The sequence below is a fragment of the Symphalangus syndactylus genome, chromosome 1, assembly GCF_028878055.3.
Source record: "Symphalangus syndactylus isolate Jambi chromosome 1, NHGRI_mSymSyn1-v2.1_pri, whole genome shotgun sequence".
NCBI classification, from domain to species: domain Eukaryota; kingdom Metazoa; phylum Chordata; class Mammalia; order Primates; family Hylobatidae; genus Symphalangus; species Symphalangus syndactylus.
Window position 1 is genome coordinate 95,024,606 of NC_072423.2, and position 18,570 is coordinate 95,043,175.

Consider the following 18,570-nt stretch of genomic DNA (forward strand, 5'->3'; position numbering starts at 1 on the left):
CCTGTCATGGCTGTGAGTGTCGATTCCACACCACCAGTGTCTCTGCCTTCATCAGACATCAGTCTGGAGATTGTGCTGTGAATCCGCTGTTGCAGAGGACAGCAGCCTCTGGATCTCATGGGACACCCTGACCTGAGCTCCCGACCTGAGTATTGCTATGGTTGGTCATCGTGCTTTCAAGCCGGGAAGCCAACAGTATTAAACTGTTTCAATGGAAGGACCTGAGAGTGGGCTGGAGAAGAAGTCAGAAGAACTGGTCCTCGGGAATTGTGTTCTCCTTTTGAAGGCCTGTGGTGTCAGAGATCTGGGACAGGGATTTTCCCAGCACACCTTACACAGTTCCAGTTCTGCTAGGGTTAAACAGCCAGCCTGTTCATTCCCCTGATAACTTATCAAGTGCATTGTCAGTGTGGCCTCCTGAGCTCCATGCTATTACATGGCTGAAAATGAACTTGAGACTAGAATAGCCCAGTGCCTGGGGTGAGGTATTGTCCTTCTTGTTAATCACTGCTCCTGAAATACCTTTTGTTCCCTCAGACAGCAGGTCCCCACACAGCACTCGCTGCCACTCTCATTATTTCTCTCCCTACTGCCCTCGTTTCTGTTTCTCTGAGCACCTGGTGGCTGCCCTCTGCCTCTCCCTTCCTGGTTCTTACACTGCTGCTCCTCCTGCCACCCACACCGTTTCCCATCCGCGAGGCTTGCTGCACCTCCATCCTCTCCACCTGCCCTGGCAGGACAACCGCTGTGGCTTTGTTCCTCATCTCCACGTGTCCTCTAAGGACTCGCTTTGCTGCTTCTTTCTCCTCCTTTCCATCTTGGTCTGGCCAGTGGGAGACTGAGTCTCCCTCCCAAAGTCCTCGTATCTGTTCTCTCTAACACCCCTGCTCCAGAGACTCCCCATGCACCAATCCAGCAGCCCTGCCCTCAGGCTCCCCGGGGCCTCCCTAACAAGAGACACTTTCTTTTGTTCCTGCAGATTCCAAGAAAGGTGGTGTATGACCAGCTGAATCAGATCCTGGTGTCAGATGCAGCCCTCCCAGAAAATGTCATCCTGGTGAACACCACTGACTGGCAGGGCCAGGTAAGTGCTGAAACTGCGAGGCCATGTGGGGTCCTGGAGGGCAGGCGATGCCCGGTTGCATTGTCAGTGTGGCCTCCATGCTATTGGGTGGGGAGGTGGGAAACTCACCCCTCCATCCGCCCCTGCCTGCTCTGAACTGAGCCCAGAACTCTGAGTTCTAGTCCAACTTCTGTCATTGTCCAACTTGCAGGATCTTAAATCACTAAGTTTGCTGCACCTCAGCTTCCTCATATGTTAAAAAACAAACAAAAAGCAACAGTAATTCCTCCAGGGCACCACATGCATCAGGCAGCATAGCGGAACGGAGGCCCCTGGAGAAGCACCTGGCTGTAACCTCCAGGGCTGCCCTGTGAAGGCAGGTCAGCAGGGCAGAGCATCCCTGCATGCTCCCTCACCGCTGTCTACCTGGCCTAGACACTGGTGCCGGGGGCACCTGGAGTGTCCTAGCATGTGAAACCCCCTAAGGCTTCCCATCTCTCACACTCTGCGTGTCTCGTGGGTCGGCCCCACCCTCTCCTTACTGGCATTCCGGAGACCTGGCTGCCTTTGCCCAGCTTCGGTCTGAACTGCAGAGGACAGGGGCCCTGCAGCTCGGTCTGGGTCTCGCTTGCCTCTTGGCCCTAGTGAAGGAGTGGTGTGTTCTCACCTGTGTCCCTGCTCTCCTCCCTCCCCATCCCAGTATGTGGCTGAGCTGCTCCAGGACCAGCGGAAGCCTGTGGTGTGCACCTGCTCCACTGTGGAGGTCCAGGCCGTGCTGTCCGCCCTGCTCACCCGGATCCAGCGCTAGTAAGGGCTCTGGCCTCCCTTCTCCTGCCCTTAGAGATTCCCTCTGACCTCATCTTCCTACCCTGAATTCTAAGCAATGATAGACCCTCCCGGCCTCATCAGACCAAGAATCTGCAGAGGGGCGTATATGTTTAGGGGGGTGGCGGCAGCAGGCTGTAGGGCTCAAGGCCCCTGCAGACCCCAGAGGATCGGGGGTGGAAATATCAATTCCTGTGCTCCCTGCCTCCCTGCCTGGACTCCCACCATGCCTTGACTTGCTTCATCCTCTTAAACCCATGATGAAGGAGAGGACACACAGGTTTTAAAAAGATCTTTTATTCCTTCCATCTGCAACATGCTGCTAGACACTCAAGAGTCAGTGCTTTCCCCACCCTCAGGGCCTTCTTAAAAGGCCCAAGTCCCTTGCCCTTGTAAAAGAGAACTATGGATTCCAGGCCTGGGGGCACGCACCCTGCGGGCATCCCAGGCACACTGCTGAGTCCTACATTAGCCTCAGCTATTCTGTCTGCTTCATGGGCAATGCCCTCTGACCCTGGATTTTTCTCTTGATTGTGAAAGCACTGTGGCTTATTCCCTGTATGATCTTCTCTGTTTTATTTTGTGGATTGGTTTGCTTTTCCCCTGTGGGTTGTTGAGATCACAGAAAGTCAGCTCTGGGCCTCCCCCTGGGCAGGATCCTGGCACCCCCTGAGCACTGCTATGACGCTCCCCTTCCTCCCCAGCTGCAACTGCAACTCTTCCATGCCGAGGCCCGTGAAGGTGGCTGCTGTGGGAGGCCAGAGCTACCTGAGCTCCATCCTCAGGTTCTTTGTCAAGTCCCTGGCCAACAAGACCTCCGACTGGCTTGGCTATATGCGCTTCCTCATCATCCCCCTCGGTAAAGACGGGAGGCACCAGGAGGGCGTTGGGCATGATGGTTCTGTAGACAGATGCCTCATCTGGAACAGGACGGTGGCGTTGGGGCCTAGGAAGGGACAGTCAAGGAGACCAAGGCCGTGGCCAGGGACAGCTGCTCCCACACTGTCTCATCTCCTGATGAATTCACCACCTCTGGTTTTCCATCTACCAGGTTCTCACCCTGTGGCCAAATACTTGGGGTCAGTCGACAGTAAATACAGTAGTTCCTTCCTGGATTCTGGTTGGAGAGATCTGTTCAGTCGCTCGGAGCCACCAGTGTCAGGTAATGGCCCCGGGTAAGGAGCTTACTCCCACCCCCGGGGTCCACAGGTGCCAGCCTGGCTGCAGGAGGAGGCTGAGGTCATGCTGCTTTCCTCCCTGCAGCTCTCACCTTCCCAGTCACTCTGCCCATTCATTTTTCCATTAGTGTTTATTAAGCAGAGGCTCACTGTGCACAGCCCCTCCACTCTGCCAGTTTTCAGCCTCTGCTATTTGCTCTGCTCCTGTTCATCTGGAAGGAACGAGGGCCATGCTGGCATAGTGGCCAGGGCATCTCTAGTTGTAGAGATGAAATACAAGGAGCAGAGAATAGCAGTCGAGTGACAAAGCAGTCACTTGATAAATGAATAACACCACACCAACCAGGTGCTTTCTTGAATATCAGATAAAGGTGTCAGGGGTCAAGGGTACGGTGGCTCACACCTGTAATCCCAGCACTTTAGGAGGCCAAGGTGGGTGGATCACTCGAGCCCAGGAGTTCAAGACCAGCCTGGGCAACATAGCAAGACCCTGTCTCTACAAAAATACAAAAATTAGCTGGGCATGGTGGTGTGTGCCTGTAGTCCCAGCTACTTGGGAGGCTGAGGTGGGAGAATTGCTTGAGACCAGAAGGTTGAGGCTGCAGTGTGATCATGCCACTGCACTCCAGCCGGGGCAGCGGAGTGAAACTCTGTCTCAAAAATAAAATAAAAATAAAAAAATAAAGGTGGCAGGGATCAGAATGAGGTTGAGCTCTTCCATGCTCAGAGGTAGTGAGGGCCTGGCGCAGCTGAGAAGGAGGTGATGGCAGAGGTCCGTGGGGTGAGGCTCCTCCAGGCCACCAGACGGGTATGTGCAAGGACAGGCAGGAGCAAGTGGACATGAGAAGAAGGGTGTGAGTGGCCCAAGAAAGAGCAGGGCTTCGAGGAACTGCAAAGATTGGAAGGGAGAGGACCATCCTTGGGCTCATGATTCCTTCAAACCAGAAGGACCGTAGAGCCCCATCCTTCACTCAACTCCTAGAGTCTGACGGGTTTCAGGAAGGGAGCCCTCTCCGAGAGGGTCTGCAGGTTTGCCAGCTGAAGTCAGTAGGCAGTTAGTGATCTCTTGGCTTTTCTGCAGAGCAACTGGACGTGGCAGGGCGGGTGATGCAGTACGTCAATGGGGCAGCCACGACACACCAGCTTCCTGTGGCCGAAGCCATGCTGACTTGCCGCCATAAGTTGTAAGTTTGACTTTGAGGGGTTTCTTAAAAATAGGTTGGGTGGGTTAGAGAAATCTTAAGTCTTCCTTGCTTTTTCACATTTTCCTTCTCCACATGCTATATTCCTTCATAGGAACCCAAAAGGATATGAGTGGTTTTTACCACCACCTCCCCAGCACTCCTTCCTTGCCCAGGGCCTCCCACCCATAGGAGCCTGAGTTCATCAGTTTCCTTTCCTGCCCTTCAGTATAAAGCAGCCCATCCTCGTAGCTGGAACTCAGACGTGGGAAGCAGGGAGCGTAGCTTACATGATCAGGTTATTTGCCCTCATTTTGTGAGCTCCACATGCACAGCAAGTCCCAGACCTTCCCCATGCTGCCCCAGGATGTGATGAGCAGAGGCAGCCCAGCATCCTGGACTCTGCTGCAGCCACAGTGAAATAGGAAAGGCCCATTCCCCAGCACTCCTCCCTGTCTCTCCTACTAACTATGAAGCTCTCCTGTGTCTCCCAACAGCCCTGATGAAGACTCCTATCAGAAGTTTATTCCCTTCATTGGCGTGAGTACTGACTCCCTCTGCTTCGCACCTGACCCGTTCTCCTGGTCTTCCTGTTCCCCCTTACACAGGAAAACAAAAGATTCATCTAGAACAGTGGTTCTCCAGACACTGGAGATTTTGCCTCCAGGGACTACCTGGCAGTGTCTGGAGACGTGTTTGGTTGTTATACTGGGGGTACCCAGTGAGTGGAGGCCAGGTATGCCGCTGGTCATCCTCCAGTGCACAGGAGGTCCCGCAGCAGAGAATGGCTTGGCCCCAAGTGTCAGTAGTGCAGAGGTGGAGGAACTCTGGGCCGAGACGTGGATTGGGCTGTCCCTTTTAGTGTCCGCCTTTTCCAAATCATGAACTGTTCCTGGGTCCCTCACTGGTGTCTCCTGTTTATTACACCAGGCCCTGACCTCGCTGCCTTCGCCCAGGGAGTGATGTCCAGATGTGGCTCACTGGAAAGGGAGCTGCTTTGGCAGTAGTGGAAGGCAGCATTCAGAAAAGTCTGAAAACAGATACTTCTGTCTTCATGGTTGGATAGGCCACTGAGAGGAAGGCTTTCTTCTTTCCTTTTCTATTTAGCCAAGGAGAAATCTCTATACTAGTAAACTTTGAAAGTCAAGGAAGAACCCCGTGGAAGTCTCATGGCAGGTGCACTGCCGGCTGTCTGTTCATCAGCAGCTGGGCCACAGGCTCAGCCTGACCTAGGGAGGGGTCTGGGGGAGCTGTGCAGCCCTGCCAGAGGCCGGAGCATGGCACCGGAGCAGGACTGAAAACTCTGATTTCCACTTACAAGAGCTTTGCATTTCCCTTCCAAACCAGCTTCTATCTTTTTTTATTTTTTATTTTTTTATGAGATGGAGTCTGACTCTGTTGTCCATGCTGGAGTGCAATGGCACAATCTCAGCTCACTGCAACCTCTGCCTCCTGGGTTCAAGTGATCCTCCTGCCTCAGCCTCCTGAGTAGCTGGGACCATAGGTACATGCCACCACACCTGGCAAATTTTTTTTTTTTTTTTCTGAGACAGAGTCTCACTCTCTTGCCAGGCTGGAATGCAGTGGCATGATCTCAACTCACTGCAACCTCTGCCTCCCAGGTTCAAGTGATTCTTCTGCCTCAGCCTCCCGAGTAGCTGGGATTACAGGCACGTGCCACCACAACCAGCTAATTTTTGTATTTCTAGTAGAGATGGAGTTTCACCATGTTGGCCAGGATGGTCTTGATCTCTTGACCTCGTGATCCGGCTGCCTTGGCCTCCCAAAGTGCTGGGATTACAGGCGTGAGCCACCGTGCACAGCACACTCAGGTAATTTTTGTATTTTTTTGCTGAGATGGCATTTCGCCATGGTGCCCAGGCTGGTCTCAAACTCTTGGACTCAAGAGATCCACCTGCCTCGGCCTCCCAAAGTGCTGGGATTATAGGCCTGAGCCACTGTGCCTGGCCAGCTTGTATCTTTTTTTGTAATTTCCCTGAGGTTCCCTCATAGCTTGTAGACAGGGAGGGGCTCATGTGGATGAGGGGGCCTAGCTCCCTGCTGTCCCTGCTCTCTGCACATCCAAGATGTGGATGTCTTGAGTGATCTCAGGAGACATCTGAGCTGGGGAAATCCAGCAGCCCCTTCTCATGCCTTGCAGAGCCTCCTGTCCTGCAGTCTAGCCAGTCCCCGGTTAGCCCCTGGGCTGCTCCCATAGCCACATTACAGGCCCCAAGACCATGGCCCATAGCCGTGGCTGGTGGTTTGACATCTTCGTGGAGCTGTGAGTTGCTGCTCACTCAGGCCTCGCAACTGAGAGAGAGAGAGAGATAACAAATTTAAAACAAATTAAAAACCAAAAGAGCTAGCAACCTCATCAAATGCCAGGCGAACAAGGGGAGAAGGGGAGTTGTATCCAGGAAGCCCCAGAGTGGCAATTTGTTCCTCTCCGGGAATCAAAAGAAGGGAGCATAGAGAATCGGGACAGACTTCAGCGAACACAGCCTTGCTGTAGCGGCAGCCTCCAGGCAACCACCTGCAGGCCTGTGTGGTAGACTTCGCCCCACCAGGGTCCAGCCCTCTGGACTCCCAGCCCAGCTGCCTCTTTGCCTGGGACTGGGCCCAGGTGATAGGGCCCAGGACTTTACCTGTCACTTCAGACCACAGCCTGGATGCTCACCTAGTCTGTGGCTGTGTTCTTTTCTAGCCACTGGAGGGCCCAGGCTGTCCTTTCCAGAATTCTCTATGGAGAATTGAAAATTCATAAGGAATCCCCCCACCCCCATTCAGTACACCTCCAGATTCCAGGAAGACCAGAGAGGAGAGGGCTGGTGTCCACACCTTAGCACGTCCACTTGGCCTTTAGACTCTCCCACCTGGCAGAGACAGAGCCATCTTCCTAGGCCCTCTGCCCATAGGACCTTAGAGAAACGACATCAGGACATCACAGTGGTTCCTGCCTTCAGCCCTTTATCCCCAGAGAAGAGCTGCAAAGTCTTGCATGCCCCACCTCATTGTTGCAACTGGGTTTTGTTTTGTTTTTTTTTGTTTCTACAGCTGGGCTGCTCCAGATTTGCAAAGATTCTTTTATTTACTTACTTATTTATTTATTTAATGTATTTATTTATTTTGAGATAGAGTCTTGCTCTGTTGCCCAGGCTGGAGTGCAGTGGCACGATCTCAGCTCACTGCAACCTCCGCCTCCCGGGTTCAAGCGATTCTCCTGCCTCAGCCTCCCAAAGTGCTGGGATTACAGGCGTGAGCCACCACACCTGGCCCAGATTTGCAAAGTTTTTAAAGCCGACAATAAAATAATGTGTAGTGATGACTCTTGTGCCACCCGTCTGTTTCTGGTTGGATCAGAACATGCCTGCTTTAACAGGAGGATCTAATGAGTGCCTCTTCTCTCCTTGCAGGTGGTGAAGGTGGGTCTGGTTGAAGACTCTCCCTCCACAGCAGGTGAGCCTGGAGCTCCCTTGTTCTGTGGAGTAAGGCTGGTGCCCTCCCTGTCTTCCCTCTAGTCCAGCAGGCCAAAAGTTAAGCTCTGGATGCCCTGAGGGAAGTCAGAGCTTGAGCAGGAAGCCTGTGGGTGCCCTCACTCCCCTGCTGCAGTGGTGGCTGGGGGATGTGGGAGGAGCCTGGGGCCAAAGGAGAAAAGCAGGCCACAGGATGGGAGGAACCCCAGCTCCTTGCCACTACCAAGTCAGGGATAGCGTCCTCTGGCCAACTGTGTTTGTCGTTTGTCCCCTGACAGGCGATGGGGACGATTCTCCTGTGGTCAGCCTTACTGTGCCCTCCACGTCACCACCCTCCAGCTCGGGCCTGAGCCGAGACGCCACGGCCACCCCTCCCTCCTCCCCATCCATGAGCAGCGCCCTGGCCATCGTGGGGTAAGGCTTCTGCCCGTACCTGTCCTGCCATGCCCTCCATCAGGCCCACCCGGCTGATTACAGTGACAGGCACATGGGCTTAGAAGGTAGCCACAGGAAGCCGGGCATGGTAGTGCACACCTGTGGTCCTAGCTACTCAGGCTGAGGCAAGAGGATTGCTTGAGCCCAGGAGTTTGAGGCTGCAGTGAGCCATGACTGCGCCACTGCACTGTAGCCTGTGTGACAGCAAGACCCTGTCTCTCAAAAAAAAAAAAACCCAAAACACTAAAGTTAGAATTCAGAGACATATCACTAGCCGGCCTGGTCACTGGTCATGGGAGGACACTTTCTGCCCTGTTTCACAGTATTGGGTTGAATGAGACAATGTTGGCAGAGAGGCCTGTAAAGTGCCGTGCAAGTGTCTTGTTATGGGACCTCCCAGGTGTTGTTATGGGACCTCCCAGGTGGTAGAAAGAGCATGGCACTTGGGAAATAAAACACGTGGGTTTGAGTGGTTCTGTCTTGTCTCTCCACTGCCTTAGCTTAGACAAGTTACTGAACTTCAATTTCATCTAATGAAGAGAGGTGAAGTGGCCACCTCACAGGACTGTGGAGCAGGTTACATAAGAACATGGAAACTGGGCCTCATCCTGTAGTTCCAGCCATTCCGGAGGCCAAGGCTGGAGGATCGCTTGAGCCCAGGAGTTCAAAGCTAGGCCTGGGCCACGTAGTGACGTGGATTGGGCTGTCCTTTCTAGTGTCCTCCTTTTTTCTTCTTTTTTAGGGACGTGGATTGTCTCCTTTGGTGACAGTCAGAGGGCCTCTCTAAAGGAAACAATCCACGTCTCTAAAAAAGAAGAGAAAAAGAACATGCATGTCAGCGCCTGGCACAGTGAAGCGGCCCTGCTGAGGCGCTAGAGCTGGAGCCGGAGCGGGAACAAGCAGCGGAGCTTGGGTTCAGGCTGAATCTCTGAGACCACTGGAAGCGGTGATATAGCAGGAGGCCGTGTCTTTAGGATCTCAAGTATCTACAGCTTAGATCAAGGGTCCAGGAGCAAGGGGCAGAGAGAGGGTGGAGGGGTGGGCTCCTGACAAGAAGGCTGAGGTGAGGAGAGCAGGCGTGGTCGGCGCTGGGAAGGAGCAGCCTGCCTTCCCTTCCCCCATTTCACTGCCTTCCACCTTCACCTCTTCCCTTTCCTTGTAGCAACAGCGAGGATGGCATTGGCCGGTGGCTTCCCCCAAAGTGCCAGTAATGTGTTGGGTGGCACGAGGTCTGCCGCAGAGCTAGAATCCCAGTCCCTGGTCTCCCGCACCTCCTCGGTACTCTCTACTCCTCGGGGCACTTCCCTCCAGGGTCTTCTGGAGGGAACAGTAGAGGAAAGGAGGAAGTACCCACGTGGCCAAGTTCTGCCCTGGGGACCTCAGGTTCCTGGCCTCTTGGAGGCGTTTTCTCTCATCTCACCCCACAGTGGAAGGGTTCCTGTCCAGCATGGATTTGGGGAGCCTTGGCACCAACCCTTCCCTCCACCTCCTTTCCCTTCCAAGTTAATCTTGTTTTTTAATGGAACCTCCGAAATGAGGCAGAAAGAGAAAAGTCAGATGACTTTCCTAGCCTGTGTACCTATTGTGTCTGACACCTCCTTTCAAGACACATCAGCCCTTTTCCCGGGAGCTAAAATTATCGCTGAGCTAAGAGTGCCATGAAAAGGAGAAAGCTGCAGGTCGGGCGGCACCAGCCACTGTCCTGAGGCTGCACTGGAGCCGCCCGCAGGGGCTTCTGCCAGGCTCAGGTCTTCTCTCCAGCTCGAGGCTCAGTTTGGCCCAGGCTTTGCCTGCTGGGTGTGTGTGTGTGTGTTATATGTGTGTGCACGCATGCACTTATGTACACACACACACTTCCTTCATAAAGCTTCCTTCTCTGCTGCCCTTGTCATCCTGTGAAGCTTTTATTTGGTTTCCTTTTCGTGACTTGGGCCTTTATTCTCCCCGGCTTTGTTCTCAGATCAGCCTGATTCTCCTCTCCTACATGAACTGCTCTGTGTGACTGGAGGGAACAGAGCCACAGCCTTCCTCAGCCTGCCCTCCCAGGGGCTGGCGTGGCCCCTACCCCATCAGGCCTATGTAGTTGGGAGCTGAAGGCAGAGCTGACCTCTCCTTTTTGTTCCCTTTCCTCAGGAGCCCCAATAGCCCATATGGGGACGTGATTGGCCTCCAGGTGGACTACTGGCTGGGCCACCCCGGGGAGCGGAGGAGGGAAGGCGACAAGAGGGACGCCAGCTCGAAGAACACCCTCAAGAGTGTCTTCCGCTCGGTGCAGGTGTCCCGCCTGCCCCATAGTGGGGAGGCCCAGCTTTCTGGCACCATGGCCATGACTGTGGTCACCAAAGAAAAGAACAAGAAAGGTAAGTACCCCCAAGGCCAGGGAAGACCAGGGGCCACCAGGCCTCCCATCTCCTCTCTCAGGGCCTGGGAATAAATCTGCTTTGGGGATATTTGGGATGAAGAAGCATCCCATGGTCTGGCGTGGGGTGCAGAGGGGGCAGTCCCACCTCCCCTCGAGGGACAAGGCCATTCCTTCTGTCATGCAGGAAACCGAGGCTGCAGAGAGTCGCTTGGTCACTCTCTGCTGAGCTCCAGTACTTTAGGGGCTGAGGCAGCTGCTACTGTGTAATGAAGGGGGCCTTTCTGGCTACTGCTGTCCGGGATGGACTGCAGACAGGGAGAGGCCTCTCTATACCACAGCTCCGGGTCCCTGTGACGCAGGAGTGGAGCACTTGCACCCAGCCCTGGAGGCCGCTCCAAAGAGGCATCATGAGCAAAAGGACGTGGTTGTGTTTTCAGGATTAAGGGGCATACAGTCCATTCTGGATAGAAAGGGTAGCTTAAGGAGCTGGAGGGGAGTTGGAGCTGGCCTGGCTCCTGTGCGTGGGAATGAGGCAGGAACCCCCATGGCTGGGCCAGTGCTACAGCAGTGCCTGCCACCGTTGGTGCCAGCTGGGGACTCGCAACTGGTAGTACACCTGCAGCGCTGGCATGACCCTGACCCTGCCTCCTTTGGGTGCTCCAAAGCAGCTGTGCCTATTTCTGTGTGTGACTCCCCTCTGCAGAGTTCCCCTGGGGGGTGAGGCAGGGGGCTGTGCCAGGCCCACAGCCAAAACCCACGGCCTGCAGCACGGAAACTTGCAAGGGGCGGCTGCCTGCTCAGCAGTGTCCTCCCTGTCCTTGCTTCCTTTCTGGAGTGGGAGTGGAACAGGGAGCACTCTCCGGCATCCCCAGGACAGCGTGAGGACAAACTCATGCTGCACTGGCCCCTGCATAGAGCATGCGCCTGATAGGGAGGCAGGTCCCTGCCCCACAGGCTGCCTAGAACGTTCCAGCTGGAAAGGACTTCGGAGACCATCTGGACCAAGGTCTTTGCTGAACAGGCAAAGATGTTGAGCCCCAGGGGGAGGAGTGGGACCTTAGCCAAAGTCACCAGCCCAGTGCTTGGACCGGGTCAGGAACCTGAAGATCCTGACCCACAGCCCAGCGCCAGGGAGGAGGGGTTGGTTTGCAGATCACCTCCCCTCGCCACAGGAAGAAGGGGACAGTGGGCTGGGGAGGAGAGGGGTGGCGGCTTCCCCAGGGGCTGGGACACAGGTGGCCTTGCTTGCTTTCCAGTTCCCACCATCTTCCTGAGCAAGAAACCCCGAGAAAAGGAGGTGGATTCCAAGAGCCAAGTCATCGAAGGCATCAGCCGCCTCATCTGCTCAGCCAAGCAGCAGCAGACTATGCTGAGAGGTGCGAGGGCGGGCAGGGCTGGGAAGAGGGCAAGAAAGGGACTGGAGAGGGAGGCAGGCAATGGCCTTTCCCAAGGGGCCCTGGGGAGATGGCCTGAGCAGTCTGGTCACCCCTCCTCTCCTGTCACCCCCAGTGTCCATCGATGGGGTCGAGTGGAGTGACATCAAGTTCTTCCAGCTGGCAGCCCAGTGGCCCACCCATGTCAAGCACTTTCCAGTGGGACTCTTCAGTGGCAGCAAGGCCACCTGAGGCCCTGTCCCCCAGCCACTTTCTCTCCTGGCACTGCCACCAGCCTCACCGCCTGCGGGCAGGGGGAGGCCAGCAGGCCCGGGCCCAGCATCCCTTCCCTGGCACCAGGGTCTGCCTCTCACTCGCCCAGGTCCCGAAGGACACTGCCACAGGGACGCCTCCCCTCCCCTCCCCTCCCCTCCAGCCCACCCCTGCACAGCCCCTCCTGGTTCCCGCTTTTCCCCTTCTCCCTCCTGCTCCAGGCCTAAGGCGTGTTGGTTTTGCCTTCTGGTGCCCATAGTCCCTGGGACTGAGTCCTCCAGGCCTTCCTTCACCCGACTTCCAACCTCTTCCTTGTGGTATCAGTTTCCTTCCCGGAAATGAGAAAACTGGAATCCTGGTCCCCAGCAGGAGAGCCTAGTCCTTCCCCGGCCCCTCCAGCCACCAGGGTGTCCTCTAAGATGCAGCTGCCAGATCCACTCACTCTGCCGCCTCCAGCAGGACCCAGGGCCACTTTCCACTCTTGTGGGGTTCTCCACCTGCCCCAGAGCTTCCCAAGGGAGGGTAAGGGGGCACCCTGAGCCCAGGGGACCCCTGCTTCACAGCTCACAGGGGCAGGAGGCAGCTCCCCCGCCTCCAGGACCCTGTTGCTATGGTGACGCAGTGTTTCTAGGACAGAGGGGCCTCCCAGTCTCCCCCCACTACCCGTGCACGACTTCCTCACCACCCCCAGGTTCCCTGCAGATGTCGTGTGTGTCCTGAGTGTTTCTTTGGTTCTTTGCATGCCAAGTCTCTTGGTTGTACCATGTGACACACCCTGTGCACTGGTCGCTGTCTTCGTGGCTTCCACCCTTGTTGATGATGCTCCTGCCTCTGCCTCCTAGCCCCTCACCCAGCACAGCTCTGCCTGGACTTGGAGAGATGGGAGGCAGACCCCCACCACCATACATGCTGTCTGTGGCCCCTCAGACATTCTGTTTCATCTCCCATTCATCTCCCTCCTCCTACTGTGTCAGTTTTTCTGCCTTTCCCTGCTCTGTTCTTCCCCCTCCTTAGGCACCGGCCTGGGCCTAGACCCATCCTCCCAGCCAGGTTTCCCTCCAGCAGGCTCCTTCCCTCCCTGTCACCTCCCTCTCACCAACCCGGGGTCTGAGCCCCTCAGTCCTGACCGTCCACGTTCTCAGGAGTGGTTGAGGACACAGGGCCCCAGCCCAGCCCTCCGCGCCCCACAGCCCCTTTGGAGCTTTTCTCTTGTCCTCTCACTCCTCCCCAGAAGTTTTTGCACAGAACTTCATTTTGAAAGTGTTTTTCTCATTCTCCATACCTCCCCCAAGCTCTCCTCCAGCCCTTCCCAGGGCTCAGCCCTGCTGTCCTGAGTGTCTCCTGGGCCAGAGAGAGGAGATGGGGGTGGGAGGGACTGAGTTGATGTTGGGTTTTTCATTCAATAAACTGGTAATTTCTTACCGACTGCCTTGGGCTTCTGTGCCCCCTCACTGTGCCACAGGAGCTGCCCAAACCCTTTTCCACAGTTCAGCCCAACTCCAGTGAAAATCCACCAGGAACGCAGGTGGAAAGAAGCGTACTCCCATGTTCTCAATCATGGAAACAGGCATGAAAGTGTCTCACCTGGCATGAGGCAGGCAGAGGTCGGAAACAGGAAAGATGTCATTTCCACACCAAAGGCCCATTTTTCCCCAGGACCCACCATCCCCAAATCCACCTCCCAAGGCAGTGACGTGTTGAGTGTGGCTTCCCCATCTTCTGATCAAAGGTCAGAACTTAGCTTCTCTCCCCTGCTCCACGTTGGTGAAGTCTGAGCCAGTGGGGTCTTTGCCTCTGCAGGTGGAGGAATAGGGCTGAGGTACATCTGTGGAGTTCCTTTTCCTGCCTGCCCTTGACTTAGAGATGGAAAGCAGTGGTAGCCACTGTTCCCTGGGCACCCGGTTTTTCCAGTGGCTTCCAAGACAGGCCTGCAAACACAGCCTCCCCTATGAAGAAGTGCCCAGAGGTGGCCAGGCGCAGTGGCTCACGCCTGTAATCCCAGAACTTTGGGAGGCCAAGGCAGGCATTTTGCCCGAACTCAGGAGTTTGAGACCAGCCTGGGCAATGTGGCGAAACCCCGTCTCTACTAAAAAATATAAAAAATTGGCTGGGTGCGGTGGCTCACACCTGTAATCCCAGCACTTTGGGAGGCTGAGGTGGGTGGATCATGAGGTCAGGAGATCAAGACCATCCTGGCCATGGCTGGGCGCGGTGGCTCAAGCCTGTAATCCTAGTACTTTGGGAGGCCGAGGTGGGCGGATCACGAGGTCAGGAGTTTGAGACCATCCTGGCCAACATAGTGAAACCCTGTCTCTACTAAAAATACAAAAAAATTAGCAGGGCGTGGTGGCGGGCGCCTGTAGTCCCAGCTACTTGGGAGGCTGAGGCAGGAGAATGGCGTGAACCCGGGAGGCGGAGCTTGCAGTGAGCCGAGATGGTGCCACTGCACTCCAGCCTGGGGGACAGAGCCAGACTCTGTCTCAAAAAAAAAAAAGACCATCCTGGCCAACATGGTGAAACCCCGTCTCTACTAAAAATACAAAAATTAGCTTAGTGTGGTGGCACGTGCCTGTAATCCCAGCTACTCGGGAGGCTGAGGCAGGAGAATCACTTGAACCCAGGAGGTGGAGGTTTCAGTGAGCCGAGATCGCGCCACTGTACTCCAGCCTGGCGACACAGTGAGACTCCGTCTCAAAAAAAAAAAAATTTGCCGGGCGTTGTGGTGTGTGCCTGTAATCTCAGCTATTCAGGAGGCTGAGGCACAAGAATCACTTGAACCCGGGAGGCGGAGGTTGCAGTGAGCTGAGATCATGCCACCGCACTCCAGCCTGGACAACAGAATGAGACTCTGTCTCAAAAGAAAAGAAGTGTCCAGAAGTGAAGGCTTGCAGGAGAGGCAGCGCTTGGCATCCTTGCCCTGCAGGTATAGCCCCAGAGGAGTGGATGGCCATCCAGAGCCTGCTGTCACTGGCCTCAGTCTTGAGTTCCCCAAGCCCTGTGCCCAGACGACCTCGCATAGAGAGGCTCAGGGACCCAGCTGTGTGGCCCTGCACAAACTCTCTGAGCCTAGAAAATGAAAATCATACCTGCCTTCTAAATGAGGTGATAGCGGCGCTGGTGAGAGGAAAGGCCAGGAGAAGCAAATCATACCTGTGTGACCTGGACCAGGGCGTGAGTGTGGCTGCAGAGCAGGGTGAAGTGCCCACGAGGCCTTCCCGGAGCACAGCCAGGCGAGGGCTGCAGGGCAGGAGCTGTGCAGAGCTGGGGGCCAGGGAGTTCCAGTGGACGGGGTGGGACAAGTAGACTTGGACCCCAGCTTCTGGCCCTCTTAGGTTCCCAGACCTAGGAGAGAGGGTGAAGGGTGAACTCTCAGCCCATCTGCATCTGACACCATATCCTCAGCCTCCCCTTCTGTGGCAATAAATGCCCCACCCTGCTCCCATCCTCGGGGCCCATCCCTCTTCACTCCTTGAGGGCTTTTCTCCTACAGTCGCCCTCTCTCCTGCACCGCGGGTTCTCCCCTCTGCCAGGACTTTCCACCCACTTACATGCATCCCAAGTGGGTATAGCTCAATATTAAAGACCAGAGACTTCCAGATTCCCTTCAGCTGCCATGGCTTGTCTCTGCTCCCCTTAGAGCAAAACTCTTCCAAAGAGCTGTATGTGTTCCCCGTCTCCACTTCTGCCCACTCCCTTCCAGTTTTTTCCTCACAATCCCACCAAAAGTTTCCTTTCCACAGTTGCCAGTGACCTAGGTTGCCCAGTCCTATCAGTAGCGTTGGATGCAAATAATCACCCGCTGGAGTCTTTCCACCTGGCCTGTGGACAGCTCTGTGCTCTCCTCTCACCTCCCTGGCCTCTCCTTCTTGGCCTCCCTTGCTACGGTGTCCTCAGCTTCCCAGCCTCGAAACCCTGGAGGACTCGGGGCTCCAGCCTCTAATGTAGCCTCCTCTCTCCCCACACTCAGCCCTAAAGGGAGCTCACTCGGCCCCATGGTGTGAAATGTGCTCCCCTGGGGAGACTTCCCTCCTAATAAATGCAAACTCCGTTCTTCAGTTCCGAGGCCGAAAACTGGGGAATCCTCCTCAATTCCTGTTTCTCTTGTACCCACCATCTAATCCATAAGCAAATCCTCCAGGCTTACCCTGACAGTGCCTCGCCCCTTCCTCTACTGCGATTATCTCTTGTCTGGATATTGCAATAGGCTCCTAATTATCCCTGCTCCCACCCTCTTCTCCCTGTAGCCTGTTCTCCACTCAATAGCCAGAGATTTTTCAGAGCTGAGCAGATCATGTTGGATTGCTGATCCAAACTGTGCAGAGTGTCCCACCTACCTAGGTGTGTAAGCTGAAGCCTCACCTGTGAGGGTCTGACACATGGTCTGATCTCCCAGGAGCTGCTGGATCTTAATTCCTCTTACACTTCCTCACTGGCCTCTCAACATTCCTCAAATACCACTCAGCCTCGGGGCCTTTGCACAGACCTTTGGTGCTGTCCATCCTGCTGCTGCCCTCAGGCCCATGTGACTTGCTCCCTCATTCAGGTCTTGGCTGAAATGTCACCTCAGGAGGCCTTCCCTTCTCCAACCCCTCTTTTTTTTTTTTCTTACTCATATTTCTCACTCCTTGGCATTAATTATTCATTTGTCTCTCCCACAAGAATGCAAGCTCCAAGAAAAGAGGAAATGTTTTTCCCTGTTGTATCCTTGGCACCCAGAATACTGCTTGGCCCATCATAGGTGCACAATACATATTCGTTTACAGAATGAAGTTCCCTCTTGCTGCTGGAATTGGGTCCCAAATCCAGATGTGCTACTCAAGACATTTTAACTGATGCCTTAGCCCAAAGACACCTGGGTTTTCTCATAGGCTCACAAGTAAGAAGATAGACTCCTACCCCGAGCAAAGAGGAGGAAACCAGCTGTGTAGGGGCAGTTTGGAGCACCAGGCAACTCAGGTGGAAGGTGCTGACTCAGACCCTGAAGCAGCTGTGCCCAGTCACCAGGAGTTAAGGCTGGACCAGAGCAGAGCTGCCCAAGGTCTGCCAGAGACTAAAGGCAAAGGGATGGCCTTTTGGTGCAGAAAGTGGAAGAGCGTCTATCTAACCTGCATGCCAACTCCAGACTGGTTTTATTTTTAAGTAAACTATTTTATTTTAGAATACCTTTAGATTTACAGGAAAGTTGCAAAACTAGTAGAAAGAGTGGCTATATACCGCCCTGCCAGTTTCCCTTACTGTTAACATGTTACATTCATGTGCATTTGTCATAACTAGTGAGTCAATCGTGATGCACGATTATTAACTAAAGTCCCTATTTTGGCCTGGCGCGATGGTTCACTCATAATCGCAGCACTTGGGGAGGCTGAGGCAGGTGGATCATCTGAGGTCAGGAGTTCAAGACCAGCCTAGCCAATGTGGTGAAACCCTGTCTCTACTAAAAATACAAAAATTAGCCGGGCATGGTGGCGGGCACCTGTAATCGCAGCTACTTGGGAGGCTGAGGCAAGAAAATAGCTTGAACCTGGGAGGCGGAGGTTGCAGTGAGCCAAGATTGCACCACTGCACTCCAACCTGGGCGACAGAGTGAGACTCTGTCTCAAATAAATAAATAAATGTCCCTATTTTATGCATGTCCTTAGTTTTTCCCTAATGTCTTTTCTCCATTTCAGACTCCCACCCAGAATGCCACACTACGCTTGGTCATTCTGTCTTCTTTTTTGTTGTTGATTTTAGAGACCAGGTCTTGCTCTGTCGCCCAGGCTGGAGTGCAGTGGTGCCATCTTAGTTCACTGCAGCCTGGAACTCCTGGGCTCAAGCCATCCTCCCACCTCAGGCTTCTGGGTATCTGGGACTACAGACATGTGTCACTACACCTGGCTCTTTGTTTTGTTTTGTTTTCTTTCTTTTTTTGATAGAGATAGGGTCTTGAACTGACCTCAGTTATCAATCCTACCTTGGCCTCCCAAAGTGCTAGGATTACAGGTGTGAACCAACATATCCGGCCCATTCTGCCTTCTTAGGATCCTTTGGGCTGTGACATTTTCTTAGACTTTTTGATCTCTATTTTTGATGACCTTGACAGTTTTGAGGAGTATTGGTCAGGCATTTTGTAGAATGTCCCTCAGTTGGGGATTGTCTGATGTTCTTCTTGTGGCTGGACGGAGGTTATAGGTTGTGGGGAGGAAGACCTCAAAGGTGAATGTCCTTCTCAGCGCAGCCTGTCAAGGGCACATGCCGTCAACATGACATCTCTGATGAGGTTGACCTGGGCTCCTCACTGTAAAGTCCCACACACCTGCTCCCATGCTGTTCTCTTTGGAAGGAAGTCGCTGGTGCAGCCCACACTCGGGTGAGGCATTGATTATCCCTACATGCATCATCTGGGATTCTCCTGTACAGGAGGT

General features: G+C 54.5%; 1 protein-coding gene and 1 long non-coding RNA gene across 4 annotated transcripts in view; one reads left to right on the forward strand and one right to left on the reverse strand.

Annotated features, from left to right (window-relative positions):
* The window catches only part of PACS1 (phosphofurin acidic cluster sorting protein 1), a 161,474-nt gene extending 147,882 nt beyond the window's left edge, over positions 1-13,592 (forward strand). For all 3 annotated transcript variants that reach the window (XM_055262484.2, XM_063643447.1, XM_063643455.1), the window contains exons 14-24: positions 980-1,084; positions 1,764-1,870; positions 2,593-2,747; positions 2,940-3,050; positions 4,148-4,250; positions 4,745-4,787; positions 7,664-7,706; positions 8,002-8,137; positions 10,292-10,518; positions 11,777-11,896; positions 12,030-13,592. In XM_055262484.2, the coding sequence (XP_055118459.1) occupies positions 980-1,084; positions 1,764-1,870; positions 2,593-2,747; positions 2,940-3,050; positions 4,148-4,250; positions 4,745-4,787; positions 7,664-7,706; positions 8,002-8,137; positions 10,292-10,518; positions 11,777-11,896; positions 12,030-12,145 (1,266 nt within the window). In that variant the 3' untranslated portion in view covers positions 12,146-13,592. The remainder of the gene's footprint in view (positions 1-979; positions 1,085-1,763; positions 1,871-2,592; positions 2,748-2,939; positions 3,051-4,147; positions 4,251-4,744; positions 4,788-7,663; positions 7,707-8,001; positions 8,138-10,291; positions 10,519-11,776; positions 11,897-12,029) is intronic.
* A 100-nt stretch (positions 13,593-13,692) lies between these two features.
* On the reverse strand, positions 13,693-15,956 carry LOC134737300 (uncharacterized). Its single transcript, XR_010122045.1, has 2 exons — positions 15,317-15,956; positions 13,693-13,960 (listed from the first exon to the last, which is right to left on the reverse strand). It is a non-coding gene; the product is annotated as an uncharacterized lncRNA (long non-coding RNA).
* Positions 15,957-18,570: the final 2,614 nt, after the last annotated feature.